This window comes from Callorhinus ursinus, unplaced genomic scaffold (assembly GCF_003265705.2).
Source record: "Callorhinus ursinus isolate GAN/ISIS: 27379988/994484 unplaced genomic scaffold, GSC_fseal_2.0 scaffold1, whole genome shotgun sequence".
NCBI lineage: Eukaryota > Metazoa > Chordata > Mammalia > Carnivora > Otariidae > Callorhinus > Callorhinus ursinus.
The window spans coordinates 73,513,982-73,538,643 of record NW_027397063.1 but is presented as its reverse complement, the minus strand read 5'-3'; the positions used below and the strand labels follow the sequence as shown (position 1 = coordinate 73,538,643).

Genomic DNA, 24,662 nt, shown 5'->3' with positions numbered 1-24,662 from the left:
CAGGTTCTCATCTTTCTGAGGAACTCCAAACTTCTTTGAAAGAGGAGTGATGTCTCCACTTCAACTACAGTTCACTCCTCTGACTTCCCCTCCAGTCACTAGACTAAAACTCCTCTCAGTCAGGTCATCACTGACCTTCTATTTGTTATTTGTTAGCCTCTTTTCAGTCTTTATTCACCTTGATTTCTCTTTAGGATTTGACTTTATCCAGTTGCTTTACTTTTTCTTGAAATTCCTCCATTAGCTTCTGGAACACCTTTTTCCTCACAGTCCTCTTCTCCAGCTGCTCTTTTTCCCTTTGATGGTTCTATATCTGGCCTTTGAAATATTGATAATCCCCTGGGTTCACAGCTCTCTGTCTTGCCTTACATCACATCTTCCTAGATGATCTCATCTACCCTCTTGATTTTAATTACCATACATGCTATTGACTAGCAAACCTATAACTCCAGCCCAGACTTTTCTCTTTCATTTATTCACCCATTCATTCAGCCAATTTTTAAAAAAAATTATTTATTTGTTTGCTTATTTTTACCTCAGGATGCATCTTTAAAACAATAACATAGGCTAAATAACACCCCACTTGAAGTTAATATTTTTTTCATATTAACTAATACCCAGTCCGTATTCATATTTCCCCAATCTTTTCCAAACTGTTCTTTAATGGACCTTGATCCAATCCAGTACCGCTCATTGCATCTGGTTATTCCCATGAAGTCTCTTATTCCAGAACAGTTTCTTTTTCATGATTTTGTTGATGGGCAAGTTGTCCAGAAAATATTCCACCTTCTGTATTAGGTTGCTTCCTTATGCTGTCACTTAGCTGAATTTAGCTATGTTTTCTGGAAACTGGAAGTTAGTTCAACAAGCTTCCGCTTGATGGAGACAAGTTAAATATTTTTGGCTAGAGTTCATCCTAGGTAATGTGTATATTGTATTGCATTACTTTAGGAGACACAGCATATCTGGTGGTCCCACCATTAGTGATGCAAAGATTAACTCGGATTAAGGTGATAACAGTCTGTTTCCACCACTGTTCAGTTAGGTTATAGTCCTCACATCAGCCAGGATTTCTTCATGGTTTATCCTGTGGCGAGTGTTCTCCAGAGTTCAGTCCATACTGAATATTCTACCTATATATACCCACATGTCTCTTAAATAAGAAAGAAAACTCCAACGTACATTGTATTAAAAACAAAGGATGATAACGGTTACCTAAAAAGAGGATAAGGACCAATCTAAGAGCACAGAAGCTTTGGTAATCTGCACTACCAGTTGTAAACCCTCAGGAGAAAAAACAGTAGAGACCAATCATGGGAGTAAAGCTTAGGAATAGTTGTCTTTTTATTAACATATATGATGCAACCTGAAGTCTCTGTACTACTACATAATGACTACTTTTTAATAAATGACAAGTGCAAGTATCATGATGTCTTCAGAGTACTGGCTTCAGAATCAGGTCTGGACTGGGATTTGGCTCTATACAAATAGTTAATACCATGACCTTAGGCAAAACATTTTAACTTTTCTATCAATTTTCTCATCTGTAAAATAAGCATAATACCACCTCGTAAGATTGTGAGGATTGGAAATAGATACGAAAAGTACATAACCTAGTATTATACACAAAAATGCACAGTAAAGATTTTTGCTGGTTTCATGAAGAAAATAATCAAAATACATTGTAAATTTGCGCTCTGCTTTTACAGAATAGGAAATGTGCTTTGAAAGACAGATATGCTTGATATCAAATAGTTTAAGAATAGTTTGTTCATGTCTATGGAAAAAATTGATGCTCTTTGCCACATTCCATTGAGCAATAGAGATAGCTAAGATTTAATAAGCTTGTCATTTTGAGGTTTGAATTAGTTAATTAAGTACTTTTCTAAAAACTTTCTACTACCTCTTGTCTAACAATCAGTTATTATATAATGAAAATTATGTCCATAATGAAGACAAAGTTCAAATTCCTAATGGAAACCAATGAAAACATGAAGATTATGATTAAGATTTTTTTAAAAGATTTTATTTATTTATTTGACAGAGAGAGAGAGCACAAGCAGGGGGAGCAGCAGGTAGAGGGAGAAGCAGGCTCCCCGCCAAGCAGGGAGCCTGAGGTGGGGCTCGATCCTAGGACCCTGGGATCATGACCTGAGCCAAAGGCAACGTTTAACCGACTGAGCCACCCAGGCGCCCCTGATTAAGATTTTTCTTTTTAAGAAATAGTATTTTAAAATTCAGTGTTCTGAATTTTTCTTCCAGTTCCTCTTAAGAATGATAGTCTACTATATTAGATGCATAGTTTACCTCTTTTCCGCATTAGTTCATTTTTAATTTTTTTAAATGGTTTCTTTTTTTAAGATTTTATTTATTTGTCAGAGAGAGAAAGAGAGAGCACAAGCAGGGGAGCAGCAGGGTGAGGGAGAAGCAGGCCCCCACTGAACAGAGAGCCCAATGTGGGGCTCCATCCCAGGACCCTGGGATCATGACCTGAGCCGAAGGCAGACGCTTAACCGACTGAGCCACCCAGGTGCCCCTCATTTTTATTTTTAACTCAAACATTTTTCATGAAAGTATACATGTAAGTCTCCCTCCACCTGATCCTTTATAGATCAGTTCTCCCCAAAGGATACTACTGTTAACCAGTTTTTTGAACTCTTTAAAAATATTCTTTGTGTATGTATATATTCTAGGTATATGTATATATGCACACATACTTCCCTGCTTTTTTTTATACACTCAGTTCTGTGCCTTGTTTTTATCATTTATAAGTATCTTGGAGGTTATTCCACATCGGCACATATAGATCTTTAAGCCAGTCTGTTCAGCATATTCTTTTACTATGAACAAATCACTAAGCGGGAAGCCAACGTTTTCAAAGGTTGTTTGGCAAGCATGGGATCCAAACAAAGGGAGTTAGTAGATCTTTAGAACAGGAGTCCTATCAGCTAGTATAGCTTGAGGAAATCTCACCCACCATAAAAATATTCTTACCAAAGAACCAGTAATGTTCAAGTTAGCTAAGCTAAGATTCTCTTTCCCTTGGACAAGAATTTGAGTGGACACAGGAGATGTTTGCCTCTGTGATTATTTACTTTTTCATTCATTTACTTTTTGCTTCTATGATAAACCAGTCCCTCTTTTGATACATAGTTCTTTCTTTAGATATATTAATACACTGAGTTTAGTAACTATCATACCTTACAGACTAGAGAGCCAGGTGGTCTCTTCAGGGCTTCAAGTCTCATATCTCTATTTTAGTTAATTATTTTGTTTGATAGCTCAGTTTTCAGGTATTTTTGAGTCTTGGAATGGTGAATAGATTATATTACTAACATCATTCCCTTCTTTCTTCCAATTCCCTACTATATGTAAACATTGCCTTTCCTATTGTGCTTTTTAAATACATTCAGTTATTCTTCCCAGTAGCCATTAACCATTCCCAGTGACTCCTTTTATTGGTGAGAATTAGTTTGACCTATCTCTGGCATATTTGGCATTAATAATAAGTAGGTCTGTTATTTCAGCCAACAAGTTCTGTATTTTGCGTTTTGAGATTCTTTTTTTTTTTTTTAAGATTTTTTTTAAATTTGGGGAGCCTGGGTGGCTCAGTCGTTATGTGTCTGCCTTCAGCTCAGGTCGTGATCACAGGGTCCTGGGATCAAGTGCCTCATCGTGCTCCCTGCTCAGCAGGAAGCCTGCTTCTCCTTCTCCCACTCCCCCTGCTTGTGTTCCCTCTCCCACTCTGTCTCTGTGTCAAATAAATAAATAAAATCTGTTAAAAAATTTTTTTTAATTTATTTATTTGAGAGAGGGAGCACGAGCAGGGGGAGGGGCAGAGGAGAGAATTATTTTATCTTTCACATAAATCAAAGAATGTAATCTTTTAATTTGATCTTTTCTTAAATTCATGATAAAAGAGGGTGATGATTTTTAAAAAAAAACAATATTTGCCATAGTAAAAAAAAGGATAATTTAGTTGTCATACTTTCCCAGGAACAAATGGTAAGATTTAATACTAAAACAGCAAATATTTGTTATTTAATCACAGCAGAATCAGGATTTTCACTTTAAAGCATTAATAAAATAATGTTCACTCTAAAAAATAGGTTGAATGGGGTATCCAGACTTTTATTCATCCTGTGCTATCATCTTGACTGCCTTTTTGTTCCAGTTACCATTATCAGCTGTAGTAACTTACTTCCGTTAAGGCAGTCATCTCCCTGCCTTAGATAAAAATTTTTCCAAGCTCAAGAAATAAAAAATAACTTTTTTAAAAAAGATTTATTTTAGAGAGAGAGCCCTCACACAAGCAGGAAGAGGGGGAGAGGGAGAGAAACTCAAGCAGACTCCCCACTGAGCTGGGAGCACGATGCCAGGCTTGATCCCACAACCCTGAGATCATGACCTGAGCCAAGACCAGGAGTCCAGCCATTTAACTGCCTGAACCACCCAGGCGTCCCTAAAAATAACTTCTCCTGGATTAACAGTCTCTAATGAGAACACCAGACTTGTCTCTAATTAAGTTAAGAGCCATTTGGTTGTAAATAAGACCTTCAGTACAGGTAAAACTACTAGTTTGTTGATCCTTTCAGATAAAAACACATTTCCATAGACACTGAAATGATCCTTTATTTAGTGGGACTAATTGTTTTAGCCATTAGTTTTTGGTGCTATTTTCTCTTCTTACTACAAGGTACAAAAAGAGACAATATATGTTTATTAGGCTAAGAAGTCTTGAAAAAAGCAAGCAAATTTAAGCAAAGAGAAACTGTAAAATAAATCATATTTGGGGACACCTGAGTGGCTTAGTTGGTTAAGTGTCTGACTCTTGATTTTGGCTTAGGTCATGATCTCAGGGTTTTGAGACTGAACCCCACGTTGAGCCCCATGCAGGGTGTGGATCCTGCTTAAGATTCTCTCTCTCCCTCTGACCCCCCCACCGTGATGCCACTTCTGCTCTCTCTCTGTCTCTTAAAAAAAAATAAAAAATAGGGGAGTCTGGGTGGCTCAGTCGATAAGCGTCTGCCTTCAGCTCAGGTCATGATCCCAGCGTCTTGGGTTCGAGCCCCACATCAGGCTCCCTGCTCTGCGGGAAGCCTGTTTCTCCCTCTCCCATTCCCCCTGCTTGTGTTTCCTCTCTCACTGTGTGTCTCTCTGTCAAATAAATAAATAAAATCTTTAAATAAATAAATAAAATGTTATAAGGAAAGTGTATAAAAGACAATTCTATAATATATAGTAGTTACCTTGATTTTATATTAAAATAATTGGGGGTCATTGAACCCCAGTGACAGTATTTAGCAACTTTTGTTTTGATCAATCAATAAGTAAGGAAAATCACATGGATTTGTTTTAGAGGTATTTTAAGTGTAATTTTAGGAAATGATACTTTTATGGAAAGAAGGATAAGTTAATAGTTATACCAAGTGTCTGGTGTTATTCTCTATTTATTTTAATAGTTTCATTTTAGAATTATTTGGAAAATAGTGTTGATAATATTTCAGTCCTTCTGGTAATGTCTTACTATATACTAGATTAGGGTTATATGATTTGCTGGGTTCCTAAAAGTAATTTTTATTACATCTATGAACAGGATTCTTTTCTACAATATATTTTTCTGATTTTATAATGGAAAAATATACCTGGCATGGAACAGGTGAATGATTATTAGTTGAAAAAGCTATGAGTAAATGTAGCTAAAAACAGTATCTCTGTTAAAGTGACATACCAGTATTGCTTAATTTTGTTTTTTTTTCTAGTGTAATTGTGAAACTCATACTGACTAAAACTACAAATCAGTGTTCTGATGTGGTCTTTTTTCCTTCCACATTTAAGTTAAGAGGGATTGTTAGCATTTTGCTTCATGAGATCAGAATTGTAACAACCATAAAATGTAGTTACAGGACCTTTTTCATTTCAGTTATATTTGTGAAAAAATATAAAAGCCAAATAATTTTAAAATTCCAAACTTTCTACTGAGCCTTATGAGTAACAACAAAGAACTTGAATAAGCTTTTAGTTTTTCCTGTGTCTATCTTAAATTTAAACTATAAAATAAAAGAAGTCCATGATTAATAAACCTTAGGATTCTCTTAGTGCTCTAAATGTTGTTTTTTTCCACTCTAAAAATAGTCCATGTTCATTATCATTTTGAAAATTTGTGTTGATAGAAAGAAGGAAGCCACAGTATCCAGAGATAACCATCATTAGCACTTGGTATATTCTTTCCAGACACATTTTTTACATAGTATTGATCAGACCTTCTGTACAATTTTTTGTCTTGCTTTTTTTCCTTTAACATTCTGTGTTATAAACTCTGTTAACACTTTAAGGACTGCTTGGTGCTTTGATTTGGGTTACTTTAATGTACTTAACTTTAAAAAATTATTTTAAAAAGTATATTCCGAACAAATACATACACTCCTTTAAAGGGTACTTAGATTAGGGCGCCTGGGTGGCTCAGTTGGTTAAGCGACTGCCTTCGGCTCAGGTCATGATCCTGGAGTCCCGGGATCGAGTCCCACATCGGGCTTCCTGCTCAGCAGGGAGTCTGCTTCTCCTTCTGACCCTCTTCCCTCTCGTGCTCTCTGGCTCTCATTCTCTCTCTCTCAAATAAATAAATAAAAAATCTTTAAAAAAAAAAAAAAAAAAGGGTACTTAGATTATACTATGAATTAGTTTTTTTAGAACTAGCAATATGGGGTGCTTGGGTGGCTCAGTCGGTAAGTGTCTGACTTCAGTTCAGATCATGATCCCGGGGTCTTGGGGTCAAGCCCCTGCATTGGGCTCCCCGCTCAGCAGGAGTCTGCTTGTCCCTCCCCCTCTGCCCGTCCTCCTGCTCTTGCTCTCTTTCTCTTAAATAAATAAATAAAATGTTAAAAAAAAAAAAAACTAGCAATCTGATGAAAAATCACTATATTCCTACATTATCTTACCTTAGTATGGCTATACATATCTGAATTACTGCAAAACTGCATTTAAGTCATCCTTACTATTCCCAGGATTCCAGTTGAGTTAGGTAGGATCTTTGGACTGCTTTACAATTTTTAGGGCAAAACTCAAAGAAAAAAAATACCCATAGAAATTTTCTGTGGAAAATGATGTCACTAAATCCCTTGCAAATGCTCTCAAAGTCATTGGCAGCCTGTACTATTTGGCACATGCTCAGAGAATAAACTTAACTGTTTACTTTATAATAATGTTCTACTTTCTTTATGTTAATGGTATGTTTTTAGAGTTTTCAACAATCTTGAGTATTTTATCATTTATACATTCTTATAATAATTGTTTTAGGTCAACTGGCTATTCTGAGGTGATAGTTGTCGTTGGAGGCTGTGAACGGGTTGGAGGATTTAATCTTCCATACACTGAGTGCTATGATCCTGTGACAGGAGAATGGAAGTCTTTGGCTAAGCTTCCAGAATTTACCAAATCAGAGTATGCAGTCTGTGCTCTAAGGAATGACATTCTTGTTTCAGGTAATTAGAGAATTATTACAGTAGCTACTTTTAATTTGAACACAGCTTGGCTGTTTTAAACAATAGTAGTGTCTCAGAAGAAAATATGAAAGTGAATATACCCACTTTCAGCAGAAAGTATTTGTTATACAACAAATAAAACTGAGAATGACTTTTTGCTCTTAAAAGCAGGCTCAAGATGATCCAGAATGATTTATAAAAGATCCACCAGAAAAATGCCTTTAATTGTCAAATTTTAAATGCTCTCAAGTGCATATAGGATATGGTATAATTTTTAAAACTTTTACCTGTTAGCTTTGTTTTAAGGAACACAGTGAAGTATGCAAAGTGCAAATTACTCATAGAATTAATTAAGCATCTCTGATCCACCCAGGTTTTCTGAAATTCTCCCCAAAGTTTATAAAATAGGATTTTCCTTAAAATTCTTAATTTGAACTTCTTTTATGTGATGTTACATCTAAAATCTGAGACAATAAAATGACAGACTTATACAAAGTATAACTACATTATCAATGGTTTTGAGTCTGTTATTTGGTTAATAATTTTACCAGCTTTGGAGTTACGCTATTACTACATGTTGAACAATATAACAACACATACTTTATTTTGTACAATGGTATGCTTTTTGAAAAAATGGGTGATTTTTAAAAATCTTTTTAAAATAATTCTGTTGTTTGGGTGCTTCTGATGTCTCATTCAAATCAATAGTCTTATACATTTGTAAAATTCATATTCTGCATTTTATTATTTGGGGCCTATAATTCTCAAGATCACAGTTGGCAAAGTTTAAATCTGCTCTGTAGAACTGTTTCCATTAAGCTTTAAGAGGGTCCTTGTTTCATTTATTGAACTGAATTCACAAATTCTTGGGGTGAATAATTCCCATGTTATATCTATGCCTTAAGCATAAATCCCTTGGTGATACACATATTATTGTGTGTACATTGTTTTGCATTTAAAGGTGGAAGAATCAATGGCCGTGATGTGTGGATTTATAACTCACAGCTAAATATTTGGATCAGAGTTGCTTCTCTAAATAAAGGCAGATGGCGTCACAAAATGGCTGTCCTCCTTGGTAAAGTAAGAGAAACCACTTTTTATTACTATTGCTGGCACATTTCCAAAATAAATACCACAGTTGAATCCTTCACCTCACTCTCTGGGTATTTTGGATTCAAATTGTATTTCCTTCTATTTCTAACCTCAATAGATAAACTGAAGGTATAAACAATTTGACACTGTACTTTTGAATGGATACTTTGTTCTCCCAATTTGGAATTTGTGGCAGTGCAGCACATTTCTCTTTTCATGCTCCATTGGAGTCTGAATGCCTAAGAAGCATTGGAAAATAAAGGAGTTACATCAAGTACAAAAACAGGCCAATGTCTAATCCAAGCAATCGTTTTCCCTTTATTGACTTTGGCAATCAGGCAGAGATATATTTATCTAGACTGATGTTATTTTTTTTCTTTATGCAAGTTAGGGACAAAACAAATTTAAAATAGTGTTAAAATAAATTCACCAATGTATTTTAAAGAATATTGATTATTGACTGCAGCTAATAAATATTTAAAAATATATAATTTGGGGGGCGCCTGAGTGGCTCAGTTGGTTAAGCATCCGACTCTTCATCTCAGCTCAAGTCTTCATCCTCAGGGTTCAAGCCCCGTGTTGGGCTCCATGCTGGTTGTGGAGCCTACTTTAAAAAAATAAGTAAATAAATGTATGTTGGTTCTGAACCATTCTCTGTCCTTGGGAACCTGAGAAACACTTGTGGACTAGTGGTTTTCAAACTTTTTAAAAGCAGCCACACCTTCTTTTTTAAAGTTAAAAAAGTTAAATCTAATATAAAAAGCCATTACATAGAACAGATAAAAATACAGCAGTATGCCAAGGGCTCTTTAGCTTTTCTTTGCCTCCATCTCTCTTAGCTCCTTCAAAGCTACCATAAATTAATGAGCAGTCTGAATAAAAGCAGCATACTTGCTTGCACATGTATTTCTGACTGGTTCCCTGATACTCCCTTCTAAAAAGATTGTTGCCTCTTGGGCCCTCGCGGAGACATTTTAGAGCAACCAATGAGAAAACAGAACTGCTCTAATAGAAACAGAGATGGTGCAGGAACCCTTCCCAATCAGCCTCTCATCAGCCCTTGTCTGTTTCCCCATAGAGGCTTCTTGAAATTTCTATACCACAGAATATTAGAGTTTCTCAAAGCACAGTTTTGAAAGCTACTGTTAATTCCTAAGGATATTGATCTATTGTGCTGCTGCTGTCGACAAGGTCAATGAAATAATGAGGACCTTGGGATAGATGTAATGGAAATAAAATACTAATTCTAAAAAAAAAATTAAAATAAAATACTAATTCTATTTCGATATTTTCCAAAATCACTAGTTTGTCAGTAATTACTATGTTATATATAGTTTTGGTAGCCATGCTTCAAGAATGATAAAATATTACTGAAAGGGACAGCTAAAATATTCAAGGGGTTGGAAAGAGAAGAGAGCTGACTTAAAAAAATTGTAATTATTTAGCCTGGAAGTACAAAGGCAAATGCATATGACTTATGTCTCAAATATCATGTATGGATTGGTGAACACAAATTTATTTGACAAATGTTAGTATACTTGGCTTGAAGTTACTTAAAACTTAGAAGCAGTAAATCAAGACATGAAAGGAATCTTTCCTACCTTACATAGCAAGTACTCACATCATGGAAACTGTTACCCTAAAAAAATTACAATATAAACTGAATTCAAACCTATAAAAGTATTTAAATTTATAAATGGTCTCTATTTAAAAAACCTGGGTAAGATGATTTGGAATAGAGAATCTGAGAGTAGGAAGGAATCGTAGAGAAAATTTCGTGTAACTTTTTCAATTTATAAAGAAACCTAATTCAAAGAGATCAGTCACTTGCCCAAGGTTACACAGAAAGTGATAAAGCTGGGGCAAAGCAAAGTTCAGGATTTTCTTAATCTAGAGTCCTTTCATCTTGGTGCCGGCAACATATATTTTTAATTTATGCATGCAGGAGAATGGTAAAAAGTTTAATCCTCAAAATTATGTGATAGGTACTATTACTGTGTACATTTTTATTGAGGAAACAAAGACTGACTCTCAGAGGGTAAGTAAACTGCCCGAGGTTTACATTTCATAGCAATGCTAAATATTGAACCCTGCCTCTCCTGACTTCGAAGCCATGCCCTTAATTGCTACATTGTGTCACAGTTTCCATACACTCTTCCAGCTGGGTGACCTTGAGTAAGTTACTTAACCGCTCTGAACTTCATAGTGTTGGGAGAACAAACCCACCAAGAGATCATTTTAACATAATATGAGAAGTGCAACATTGAAATACAAAATAGCATTGGCTGCTCTAGAAATTTGGAGGAGTACAGAAAGATAAATTGTGGACAGACTTGAATATGAAGTTTGGCCTTGACCACTTAGGCATCTGTCGTTGAACTATTAAGAAGAGTTGATGAAGTATTTTAGGAAGATGAATCTGTGGTTGAGGGAGCACAAGAGTGGAGACCAGGAGATTAATTGAGAAGTCTAAAATGGTATGGATCCTGAAGTAGGATAGTGGCAATGGGAAACAAAAGGAAGGGACAGATGTGAGATGCCATGAAAGAAGACTCAGTGGGACTTAATGGTTACTTAGATATGGAGGGAAGAATTGATAATGACTGTCGATTAAAGGAATTGTGGATGTTAAACTGAAAAACGTCTTTTAAGTTAAAAGTTTCTTGTGTGTCTCATGATTCTTAACGGGTTATCGGCATATAGGTCATTTAATAAATGGCTTGTTGATTAGTTCAGCTGTCACATAAAGATACTAATTTGCCTTCCTCATATTTGTGGAAGCCCTTTGAAATATACAGTATAGAGTTCATTATGTGTCAGGTACTTTGCTAATAAGCACAGTAGATACTAAAAGGAACAACAAAATAGGCACTGCCCTCAGTGATCTTACAGTCTAGTATTCCTTATCTAATATTTTAGTTTTATAGCTTTATTACTTCATAATAGTCAAACATTTTCATCATCCATGAGTGTGAGCATTAAAGAATCATGTAATTCTCAGTGTAAGCAGTATCATTCTTAAAGGTGTGAAGATTCGTTCTTGGGGGTGAAAAAATTGTACTCTTTCATATATAAAACACACAGATATACATACAGTACATAAACAGATACACAGTATATCTGTGGTATTAAAACTTCATTGGAGGGTGCTATTATGAAAAAAAATGTCTAAAAAGTCTCCTTGGTGGTGAGAGGGTGCTAATAAAAGTCTCTAAAACTAAGCTAAATTTATTGCAATTATAGTTATCAAGGGCTTTTTAAAGAGGACAGATCCCTTAACTCCTTAGCCAACTAGTTAAAAATTCAGACTTTTGACAATTAGGATTTTTCCATGTATTTTGCATATAGGTATATGTTGTTGGAGGCTATGATGGACAAAACAGACTTAGCAGCGTAGAATGTTATGATTCCTTTTCAAATCGATGGACTGAAGTTGCTCCCCTTAAGGAAGCAGTGAGTTCTCCTGCCGTGACTAGCTGTGTAGGCAAATTGTTTGTGATTGGTGGAGGACCTGATGATAATACTTGTTCTGATAAGGTAAGCCATGTTCTCTTATAAAAATTACCAATGATGTATATGGGAAGAAGAATACACAAAGCTTATCAAATAGATAGCAAGGTCCCTTAGTGTGAGGGAACCTTTTAAAAATTGTCTAGTACTTAATACTTTGGGGGGAAAACACTGAGTTTCAAGTTACTGAAGTGAACTCCTAATATATCTAACAATTTCTGTAAAAAGCGTTATCTAATCTTTTTTAAATGAAACTAATCTCAGCATTGGAATATTATACTAAATAAATTGTTTTAAACCTTTTACTGCTATAGTCTATAGAATCAAAAAATTACTGACAACACAGTTGGGAAGTGAATTAGCAGAGGGTAAGATACAGTAACTACACTGCTTCCAAGTGGGTCATCTTCTGCATACTTTAAAAGTATTTTTTAGAACAAAAAAGAGGAAAGGAAACCTCTGTAATGTCAATAGAGGGCAGCTCAAAGTTGCTACAGTTCATCGAATTCCTGGGGCAAAACATTTCCTTCCTGACATCGCAGAAAATACTGTTATGCTGGAATTGTCTGATGCCTAACCTGTTTAGCAATTGTTAACTGAATTTTGTCAATCAATTATTTTTTTAAAGATTTTATTTATTTGAGAGAGAGAGAGAGAGAGAGAACATAGGGAGGAGCATAGGGAGAGGTATAAGCAGATTCTGCGCTGAGCACAGAGCCTGATGTGGGGCTCCATCTTACAACCCTGAGATCATGACCTGAGCTGAAACCAAGAGTTAGACACCTAACCGAATGAGCCACCCAGGTGCCCAATCAATTATTTAATTAAACTTTAATGTGGTCAAATGTTACATTTTTAGAATTCAGAATTTGTGATAATTCAAAGTATACTAAATTGAAGTTTACTTGTGTTCTTTTGAAGAAAGGACTTCCTAAAAGCATAGAGAAATTGTATTCAGATTGAGGTATTGTTATCCTATTTGACACAATTTTTTAAAAATCTAGACTGTTGGGGCATCTGGGTGGTTCAGTCGGTTGAGTGTCCGACTCTTGATTTCAGCTCAGGTCATGATCTCAGGGTCTTGAAATCAAGCTGCACATTGGGCTCCATGCTCAGCAGGGAGTCTGCTTGAGATTCTCTCTCTCTCCCTCTCCCTCTGTTTCTGCCTCTCCCCCCACTAATGTGCATTCTCTCCTCTCTCTCTCTAAAATAAACAAATCTTAAAAAAAAAAATCTAGACTGTTAGTTTAATGAAAGTAAGTAAAGAAAACTTATCATGGTAGTGTAGTATCCATTCATCCTGGAAACAACCTGTGTTTGTTACTCTATTCTGTTTGATAGTAATAAATTTGCATTTCTTTTGAGAATTTTATAAATCAGACATTTCCCTGTCAAGCTAACCTTTCTTAATTCTGTGAATTAATGTGAATTAATTAATGTAGTTAATGGGATTTAATTTTTAATCATGTTTCTATGTATTAGTAGACTTTTTTATTAAGTAAATTTGCATTTTTGTTTATAAATTTCAATAAAATATTTCTGTGTATTACTAGGTTCAATCTTATGATCCAGAAACCAATTCTTGGCTACTTCGTGCAGCTATCCCAATTGCCAAGAGGTGTATAACAGCCGTATCCTTAAACAACTTGATATATGTTGCTGGTGGACTGACCAAGGCAATATATTGTTATGATCCAGTTGAAGATTACTGGATGCATGTACAGAATACATTCAGCCGACAGGTAATGACATAAAACAGGTCCAAAAGAAAAATCAATCTAGGAGGGTCCAAATACGTGGCCATTATAAATGTACTGTAATTTCACTGTTAATATATTTCATGTATGCTTGAATTATTTCATAATTTTTAAAACCACATAAAGCATGTAGTATGCCTGTTTTGAACTCATTTCAGGGAATTGTTTTATTGAAATAACTTATTTTGTACCATCCCATGGTGAAGCAGCCGTTGCACTTGGGCTGGTAGTTTTTTTTCCCTTGACCACTTAGAATCTACTCCTGTCCTTATCCCTATCTCTTACATATTTTGAAAGAGAAGAAATGCTCCCAAACTGGTTTTCTTTCCTTCTGTGGTTTTAATTATAAAAGAAATGGCTGGGCTCAGGTTTCCCTCATCCATGTACACTACCTATACCCCTACTCCACCTCCACCCCCTGCCTCCCAAAAAGCCTTCTCTCAGCCTTTGATTCATGACTCTGCCCTCCCTCCAACCACCAAAATGCTTGACGGTTCTAATGCTGGAAATCTGGATCTACCTATATACTACTCTAGAGTAATACTCAGAGGTCATTACAAGTAATCTCCTCAGTCTCACCCATATTCTCTTATTTTTTCTATCCAACCCTTAAATATGAGCATTCCTTGAGTCTCTTTCCCCTACCCGCTTCCTAGTTTATTCTCTGTTCCTGAGTGGTCACATTTATTGCCCAGTACTGATGACTTCAAATCTTTATCTTCATTAAAGCCTCTCTCTTGTGCCCCAGACTCAAATTTCCAACTGCCTATTTGGTATTTTTTATGATGTCCTAAGAGTTCAAACTTAAAACAGAATTCACCTTCTTCCCCAAGCCTACTTTTTGTGTTTCCAAACAACCCTAGTGAATGGAAAAACTGTTTCTTCCTTACTAACACTCACAACACTTCTGGCACCAGATACTAGATTTATTCCAACCAATTCTCCATCTCTAGCTGAATGTCTTACAGTTCAATTCAGTTCTGACACTATCTACCTGGAGTTAGCATCAGATTCCACAAGTTGAGGGCTCAGTTCAAGACTGCCACTGCTCTAGATGCCAAACGCTAGTTCCAGCTTGTCGCCAGTACTTTTGACTGGCTATAAATTAACATTCCCTTGGGGCGCCTGGGTGGCTCAGTTGGTTAAGCGACTGCCTTCGGCTCAGGTCATGATCCTGGAGTCCCGGGATCGAGTCCCACATCGGGCTTCCTGCTCAGCAGAGAGTCTGCTTCTCCCTCTGACCCTCTTCCCTCTCGTGCTCTCTGTCTCTCATTCTCTCTCTCTCAAATAAATAAATAAATAAAATCTTTAAAAAAAAATAAAAAATAAAAAAAAAATAAAATAAATAAAGTGTAATGCATTTTTGCCAAGAAGTACTGTTCATTCAGAACTTGGCTATACTATAGAAAATGATAAAAATTTAGGAAGATAATTTTCAGCATCTATCATAATGCAGGGCATACAGTGAATATGTTTCTAACTACATGATTGAGATAAAACTAAGAATAAACAACAGGACAAACATGGCACATTTTTTCTAATTAATGAATAACACGACTTTGAAAATTTCAAAGAAAAAACATTTAGCTCAGAAGTATATTAAATCACGGGGTGCCTGGGTGGCTGTCTTTAAGCATCTCCCTTCAGCTCAGGTCATGATCCCAGGGTCATGAACCTGGGATCGAGCCCTGCATTGGTCTCCCTGCTCAGCAGGAAGCCTGCTTCTCCCTCTCTCACTCACCCTGCTTATGTTCCCTCTCTTGCTGTCTTTCTCTCTGTCGAATAAATAAAAAAATCTTTTTTTTAAAAAACTATATTAAGTCTGTTATGACAAAGAGAAATCATTGAAGTCCAAATCAAATATTCTACGTCAAATCTCTTGAAACAAAAAACACTGAGATTTCTGGGATTATCTTTTCTCCTCAGTTCATTCTTACTACCAGTACCTCTAAGTATATCTTTGTAGGGGTGCCTGGGAGGCTCAGTCGGTTAAGCGTCTGCCTTCAGCTCAGGTCATAATCCCAGGGTTCTGGGATCAAGCCCTGTGTGGGGCTTCCTGCTCAGCAGAGAGCCTGCTTCTCCCTCTCCCTCTGTTGCTCCCGCTGCTTGTACTGTCCCTCTCTCTCTCTGTCAAATAAATAAATAAATTCTTTTTAAAAATCTTTATATCTTTGTAAATGTTATTGATTGGTAATTTTTGAACTGTGTTTGCCTACCATTTAATGCTAATCAGTGAAAAAGGAAAAATCAACTGTAATTTCATATTAGACAGTTGAGTCAAACTTTTTTTATTTTTATTTTTTTTAAAGATTTTATTTATTTGACAGAGATACAGCGAGAGAGGGAACACAAGCAGGGGGAGTGGGAGAGGGAGAAGCAGGCTTCCCACCGAGCAGGGAGCCCGATGTGGGACTCGATCCCAGGATCCTGGGATCATGACCTGAGCTGAAGGCAGATGTTTAACGACTGAGCCACCCAGGCACCCCTGAGTCAAACTTTTTTTAAATGTTTAGAATATTAAGTGGCAAAAACGCTGAAAAAATGAGCTCTTTGTTTTGCAGATCTAATGGACCTAATGCAGCCTTTTTCTCTTTCTGTCCCTTACCATTTCCACGCCTCTTGACTCTGCATAATTCCTAAAAGCCACAACTTGCTATTTTAAACATATTTTGCTTTTTAACTCTTGTCAGGAACATCCTTTGAAAAATTGTGGAATTTTTTTTTAGGTCCATGATGAAGTTTTTTCAGTCCCTCTTCATTAGCCCAGGTATTTAAAATATCATTAAAGTTTAGAATAATAAATGAAAAAATCTGACTCTAAGTTGGAATTTTAACATTTAAGCATTAAGCATTGTAAAAAATAATAAGGGGAGGGTTTTTTTTTTTAATATTAGGATCATGTTTCACTCCAGTCTTGAAAAATAACATTAAAACTTCATGTACTGAGGCACCTGCCTGGCTCAGTCAGGAGAGGAAGCAACTCTTGATCTCCGGGTTGTGAATTCAAGCCTCAGGTTGGGTGTAGAGATTACTTAAATAAAATCTTAAAAATAAATAAATAAAACTTCATGAATTAAAATATTTTTCTCTCTTTTTAAGACTTTATTTGACACAGAGAGAGAGAGCATACAAGCAGAGGGAACAGCAGAGGGAGAGGGAGAAGCAGGCTCTCTGCTGAGCAGGGAGCCAGACATGGGGCTTGATCCCAGAACCCTGGGATCATGACCTGAGCTGAAGGCAGATGCTTACCGACTGAGCCACTGAGGTGCCCCAATAAATTATTTTTCTTAAGAGCTGTCATTACTCTTGAGATTCTAATAGAGTGAAATAAGTTACTATATCTGATACAAGTAATTTCCTGATCTGAAGGAATAACTGATTTCAAGATTGCTTGCTTCATTTATTTCTGAGCATTATTACCTGAAATGACATTGTTTTTTGTTTTTGTTTTTTAAGATTTTATTTATTTATTTGACAGAGAGAGACACAGCTAGAGAGGGAACACAAGCAGGGGGAGTGGGAAAGGGAGAAGCAGCCTTCCTGCGGAGCAGGGAGCCCGATGCAGGACTCGATCCCAGGACCCTGGGATCATGACCTGAGCCGAAGGCAGATGCTTAACTACTGAGCCACCCAGGCGCCCCTACCTGAAATGACTTGTAATAAGATCCTGTAATTACATAGTTTAAGAATCACCATTAAAGTGACTGTAAGGTTCAATACTATAGGCTAGGTTCTATCTGAAAACTGAGGATGATATTGTTTTTTATTGTATTCAGAACTTTTAGAATTTATAGAAAGAGCTCACTGTGTTTTAGATGAAAAATGTTGTAGTTTGGCACATAATTGGTACAATTCATGGGTGACATTCTAGATAAAAGTTTGTCGTTCATTAATGATAATGGACCAGGTTATTCTGGGTATGTGTAAACTCTAATATAGGTATTTTTAAGTACTCACGAATTCTTTTAGACCGGAAGATATTATCTTCTATTATATAAGTCTACCAAGATTTAATTTCTTCTATAAGAGCAAAACTTAGGGGCGCCTAGATGGCTCAGTCCGTTAAGCCTCTGCCTTCAGCTCAGGTCCTGATCTCAGGGTCCTGGAATCAAGCCCCACTTCAGGTTCCCTGCTCAGCCAGGAGTCTGCTTCTCCCTCTGCCTCTGCTCCCCTCCACCTGCTCATGCTTTCTCTCTTTCAAATAAATAAATAAAATCTTAAAAAAAAGCAAAACTTACATACACAGCAAATCTTGTCAAGTAAAAATGTTTATTGTACTGATTGGTAGAACCTATCTTGTTAGTTATATACAAATAGGATGATAGTAATATGTAATAACTTTCTGAATTAAAGTAATTGAAAAATTAAAGTAATGTAAATAGAATATTTGACCTACAGCATAACCAGATCTATGAAATAGGGAGACAATTTTAGTGTAATTTCTTTCTTGGAAGAATCACTCTCATCCTTGCAAGAATATTTGTTTTTTATAGTAATTATGTTATTGAGAGAAAAGAGTAAAATTCAGCTATGAATCCCATTATGTACAAAGTTAAAATATTATTTGGGGAGTTTCTGTATCCCAGCCAAGCCCCTATAACAGTGCTTTGTTAATTTGTTTATAAGTCTTTCTCTCATTCATTCATTCAACTTGTGGATAATCTCACATAATGATTAATATTCCTACTCCTTGCTCATGTAATAGCCACTTGCTGTAATAAAGGACCTCCCTGTAATAGGAGAAGCAAGCCACACTCTCTGAAAATATTTTTGTTCAACTACTGTTAAGTTAAAACCCTTCTCTCAGTCCACTATCCCCACTTCACCTCCCACATCTTGGCCCCAATCATAACATATATTTTATTTTAACATTTCATTCATGCAAAATTATCTAGAACTCACACATAGAGCAGGAGTTAGGCAAAAGGGAGCTTATTTCATGACTTCTTTGTTTGTTAAAGCATGTCTTATTTTACTTTTCAGTTTGCTACCAAATCCCTTACCTTTAAGAGTTAATTTTTTTTTTTTTTTAATGTATTTGGTTCAACAGGAAAACTGCGGTATGTCTGTGTGTAATGGTAAAATATATATCCTGGGTGGAAGACGGGAAAATGGAGAAGCCACAGACACTATTCTCTGTTATGATCCTGCAACAAGTATCATCACAGGGGTGGCTGCAATGCCCAGGCCAGTGTCCTATCACGGCTGTGTGACCATACATAGATACAATGAAAAATGCTTTAAGCTCTAAAGCCAGGATACCTCACCCAAGAAGCCACACTGATCCAAGATGAGAGGTTCTAAGAACTCCAGAGTGGGAACTTGGCATATCTCCTTTGTGCCATGTACACAAAAAAGTAAAAATAATAATTGTGGTGCCTTTTCCCCGAAATATCAATCTTTCAAACTGTAATAAAGCCTTTCCTGTAATTGGAAAAAAAAATTTGTTGTTGAAAGTAATAGTGGTTATTGCTTGGGTTTTGAGAGTGTACCTTTGTAAGTACTTGTAAGAAACTCATGTGGAGTAGGAAATAATGTCTGCCTGTGTAACTTTCAGGAATTTGTGAATGGTTTCTCCATTTATATATGCTTATCTGTAAGCCTGTATATTCCTTATTTTGTCATACATGTATAGAAAATTGCATGACTTAGGCTTCATTTAGGTTGACTCACATAATGCTTAGAATGCTTACAAAGGGAGGAAGTCAGTTTAAAAAATCTTTTTCACTAAAAATATATCCAAACTGATTAATTTTATTGAAGGTTTTTTTCAGTAATTGATAAAAATGTAATGACAACAATTTGAGTATCATAAAATACTGAATTATCATGACTTCTTAGAATTGCTTATATTAAACATATTTTTGGAAGAACATTGGGTAGGAGATAGAAAAGCAAGTGCCCCTAAAATGCAGATTAAAATTATAGGTTAATTCCTAAGAAAAAATTATGTAAGACTGTTGAAGGGAAAAACGACCCACTGTGGCTCTCAAAGTACTTATGTATCATCTCTAAATCCTCTAAGGAAGCACCTTTTCTTGAACCTGGCAAGAGAGTTGAAATCCATTTTGTGATACTATTTTGTGTAAGACAAGGACAGGTCTCCTCCCTAGCCCAGCAGGGTTTGACTTCATTAGTATGGTGCTTTGGGTGAGGACCTCTTTCCTGGCTATCCTCCTTTCCTGTGAACAGGTAAAAATCCTGGAGTCTCCACTCTTGAGTTGCCTTTAAAGGATAAAGCAGGGATCACCTATCAGTGGGTCCGTTTTTCTTTTAAAATTAGCTATCCAAAAAAACTAACAGTGGTATTTGCAGTCTTTTAAGATAAATCTTTCAGTTGGTACCAATTGCGGAAAATCTGGTCAACATTCTCAAGCTTCTCTACAACAAATTGCCTTTGTCTAGATTTTTCAACTCCAGTTTATAAGCTTACTAGTTTTCAAAGAGGAATGTAAAATTTTTTCTAAGGCAAATGGAATGGCAGGAACTGTAGTATAAGTGATTACTGTTATTCTTGGGTGAAAGATATAATTTACAACATTTTAGGGATATTCCAGGGATGTACCAGGTAGCCTGCTGGGTTTCAACTGCCCAGGCACTACTGTTGTCTCACGTAATTATATACTCCTTGTCACAGGAGAGATGATGCAAATGTGTGATTATAGTGCCACCAGATTTCTATTAAAACCAAGTTAGTAATAAAAAAACCTAACATAGATAAACCATTTTGTTTTCTCATCTTAGAAGGATACAGAGATTCCTAAAAACTATGTGGCATCAGTGCCAACTTAGCTGGAATCTGAATTCTGAGGAAAACTCTAAAGATCTTATAAATGTTTAGGGAATTAAATTTTTCAAATCATAATTTGGAAATGATATGTACCTTTTTCTGATAATTGTCAGAGCAATTCAGGAAATAATTTTCTATCATTTTAGTTGAAAGACCATTGTAAATACAATTGGGATACTTGTTTTAATTCTAAAGTAAACATCTGCAATATACCTTTTGTAGATAATGGAACCTGTTTAGTTCAGAGATTCTTTGCGGTAGATGAGATAATGTATGAGAAAAGTGTTTTGTAAATGCTGAGGATTATACAAATGACACTTGTTATTTTTATGTGTATTTGTAAGATCATGCCCATCCATAAATACAGACACTTCACACACAAACCTTCTCAAGATCACTTGTATTGTAGTACTTTTGTCTATTGTAAAAGTATTAAGTATTTACTTGTATTTCTTTATACATTTATTTTTAATATCCATGTGTTTATTGTACTAAATTTGAAATGAAATCCTATAAAACAATTTGTTTAAACATAGACCTCATGCCAATATTGTTTAATTTTTTTCTACATAATTTAAAACTACATAAATTAAGTAAGCCACCAAAAACTTAGCTTGAATCCTATGAAATTAACAATTTTTGAAATTACTCAACTGATATTTTAATACCCCTTAACTATTTATCTTCCTTTACTGATTGTTGATAAGTAATGGTGTTAGCGTTGATAAAAGAATTTTAGGGTATAATTAGTATACCAAAAGGGATTCATCAACCAAATTGTGTCAGATTATATTCATACTGTCATCACATAGTTGACAGATTTCCTTTTGATAGGAGATGCTCATATAAGCCTTTGGGTTAGTATGTATGTATATACATGTATAGATAGATAGTATGGTCATGTACACACATATATACAAACACCAAGAATTTGATCAGTTTGTGATGATCGGAAAACACATAAAGTAAGAATTGGTTGACTTAATTAAATTCATTTCCGGAAAATTTTTTTTTATTTGGACATTTCTATAATACTCTTTTACATTTGAAAGTACATGATGGGGGGCACCTGGCTGGCTCAGCCAGTAGAGCATGCGACTCTTGATCTTGGGGTCATGAGTTTGAGCCCCACATTGGGTATAGTGATTTCTTAAAAAAAGTTTGAAAGTACATGAGTATTAGTATAATGAGTTGTATACAGTCAGAATCTATGTAATACATAAATTTTCACGAGATCAGAAAACAAATTGGAGGTAGAGACAAGTTTGCTAAACCCATCTGTGATACCTCGGTGGGAAAAGGAATTCAAGTGTATGTTTTGTGGATTAACAGGAAAGTATAGTTGTTTTTTGTTCATGAACGTGTATTTTCCTATTGATGAATGAGTTATAAAGTGGTCTGATTTTTACAACAGTAGACCTTCGTTTTCAAATTTAATCTTCCCACTGACTACTGCACAGGTATGAAATAGTAGCTTATTGAATCTTCAGTAACCTTTTGTTTCCCTAGATGACTGAAATATATTTACTCCATTTAAACCAGGTGGTAAGAAAAAAATGGTGTAAATACTCAGGGAGGGTATTCACTTGTCATTTTTGCCTATTTGGGGTGTTTAAAGTGCCATAACTCTATAAACTTCAGTTCATGATCCTAGAGTAAATTTAATTTGGTAAATGGGCTTCACACAGGCAGTGGTTGAACATTCATTCTTTTATATTTAGAAAGATGAAAATGTTTTGTGGACTGATACATTTTCTCTTAGTGAATACGAATTGTTTATGTCTCTCTACTGTCATATACCCTTTTGAAACTCAGGAAAGACAAAGGTTCAGTTATACTACTTTTGTCAATACGCAAACCAGGTGTGTATTGTTTTTTTTTTTTTCCTGTTGTCTGGATATGGCAATAGATTTTTTTAAAAAAAGAATTGCTGTGAGAACCCAAACATGAAAAGAGAGGGTTTGAATTGTTGTGTGTGCCTTTCGTGTCTTGAGATTTATATGTGGAAAAGACATCTCCAGAGTGTATTTTCAAAGAGAAGAGATAGCTATTTATATGGTGCCAAGTGATAAGATAATGTCTCTTAAAGGTTTCCTATGGAAGCCTTTATTTTACTAAACTCAAGACACCAGTGAACCTCAACATAATTTTGGCCTTATTAGAATTTCTTGTGCATTATATTGAAAGCCAGGTTTACATCACCTCACCCCATTATTCTTTTTAGTTAAATAAACAAATTCGCCATATCAGGTAACCAGAATGGGGGCAATTTGGTTGGCCTTTAAGTAGGTTTGACTAGGTAGCTCTACTTACTGTCACATCTAATGCTAGACATCAGAAACCACTTGAGCCAGAGTGTGAACTGATAATTCCAGAGACATTTTCAACTTACTTCAGACATTTTTTAATGTTTTTTATGAATGTGTTACATTTGTGTGATTGCCTTAGATATTAAATTTACTTAGTGCTAAAGATGATCATAATTTTTTTAAAACAGCAGTAGTCATAACTTATTTTATATATTGTTCCAAAGAAAAAGAATTTAATGTTTTCAAAATAACTGCATCTGAATTTATGTGCCTTAAGTTCTGTAGTGCTATTTCAACTTTTTTTCATACTAAGTGACGCTTACCTTAGATGAGTTTCATATTTGTTTCCTACCGAGTAAGTAAACTCCCCTTCTTAAATTTTTTAATAAGCACCATGTGGTTGCTTGGCAGAATGAGAATATTAAGAAATGTTGTTGAGTGTTTGGAGTTTTATTATATTTGAGGGTTTTGTTTGTTTTTGTTACCAAGGTGCTTTTTAAGATATTCAGACAAACATCTAACATTGATTAAACGTTTGAAAACATCATTTGCAATATCTACATCTAATGTCAGAAAAGTAAATGTACTTATTTTTGTTCCATCCTTATGTATTATTTTTTTCCTTCTATAGTCTTTTATATTTCCTGAAAAAGTTCTTACTCTTGCTTTCCCCATCATCCCTCCCCACCCCCAGTTTCTTTATTTAAATTATTGAGAATTTCTGGAGGTAGGACAACAATTATAGAGTTGAAAAAGAGCATAATATGCTTTACAACTTGTATAGACCTATGGCAGCCAAATGTCACTTGCTTTCCGTGAGAGGCTCCAAGAATCTTCACAGTGAAAAAAAATGCTTTGTCATTTGTTCTCAATTTGGTTGTAGCACAGTAATACTTATATGTCTTGTTTAGATATACTTTGTGCATAGTTTAATTTTTTTAAAGTTGTATCTAATAAAATGTCCTTTAACCATTATTATTTGACTATACAGTTGTATTAAATTTTGTTTACCAAAAACTTGTTGCTTTGTTTTATTTTAAATACATCCAAATGAGGGGTGCCTGGGTGGCTCAGTCGTTGGGTGTCTGCCTTTGGCTCGGGTCATGATCTTGGGATGGAGCCCCACATCGGGCTCCCTGCTCAGGGGGAAGCCTGCTTCTCCCTCTCCTACTCCCCCTGCTTGTGTCCCCCCTCTGTCTCTCTCTCTCTGTCAAATAAATACATAACATAAATACGTCCAAATGGTTGTGCAAAAAAAAGGGATGGAGGAAAATTCATATTAATATATGTGCATATTTACTGATATGTCCATAAAGTAACTAGAAGAATAAATAAACTAAAACATTGGTGTATATCAAGAAATACGGTGGCTGAGGAGCAAGTAAAAAGGAAACACCACTGCATACTCATATAATTGTATGTAATTATAAATATGCATATAATCAATGTTTTAGTCTGAACCACATGGAAGTGTTACCTATCCACAAAAAAAAATTTTAATTACCAGAAAGTTACCCATAACGTGTACTCTAGTGTTCTTTGATTTGACTCTCAAAAGTACCCCTGTAGTGATATTAAGAGTAAAGGACTTAAGAAATTTTCTTTCAGATGTCAAAGAGAGGGTATATTATTTACAGGAGGGGCAATGTCTGATTTTACATTAACAAAAGTAAAATTTTGAAAAGATACAAATACGTTATAGAAGCATGTGCAATGCTTAGCT

The 24,662-nt window shown here is 35.4% G+C and overlaps 1 protein-coding gene across 11 annotated transcripts in view; it reads left to right on the top strand.

Moving 5' to 3' along the window:
• Positions 1-23,914, top strand: part of KLHL24 (kelch like family member 24) — a 42,106-nt gene extending 18,192 nt beyond the window's left edge. For all 11 annotated transcript variants that reach the window (XM_025877883.2, XM_073896571.1, XM_025877833.2 and 8 more), the window contains 5 exons: positions 7,297-7,481; positions 8,443-8,561; positions 11,922-12,110; positions 13,637-13,825; positions 18,891-23,914. In XM_025877883.2, the coding sequence (XP_025733668.1) occupies positions 7,297-7,481; positions 8,443-8,561; positions 11,922-12,110; positions 13,637-13,825; positions 18,891-19,091 (883 nt within the window). In that variant the 3' untranslated portion in view covers positions 19,092-23,914. The remainder of the gene's footprint in view (positions 1-7,296; positions 7,482-8,442; positions 8,562-11,921; positions 12,111-13,636; positions 13,826-18,890) is intronic.
• The last annotated feature ends 748 nt before the right edge of the window (positions 23,915-24,662 follow it).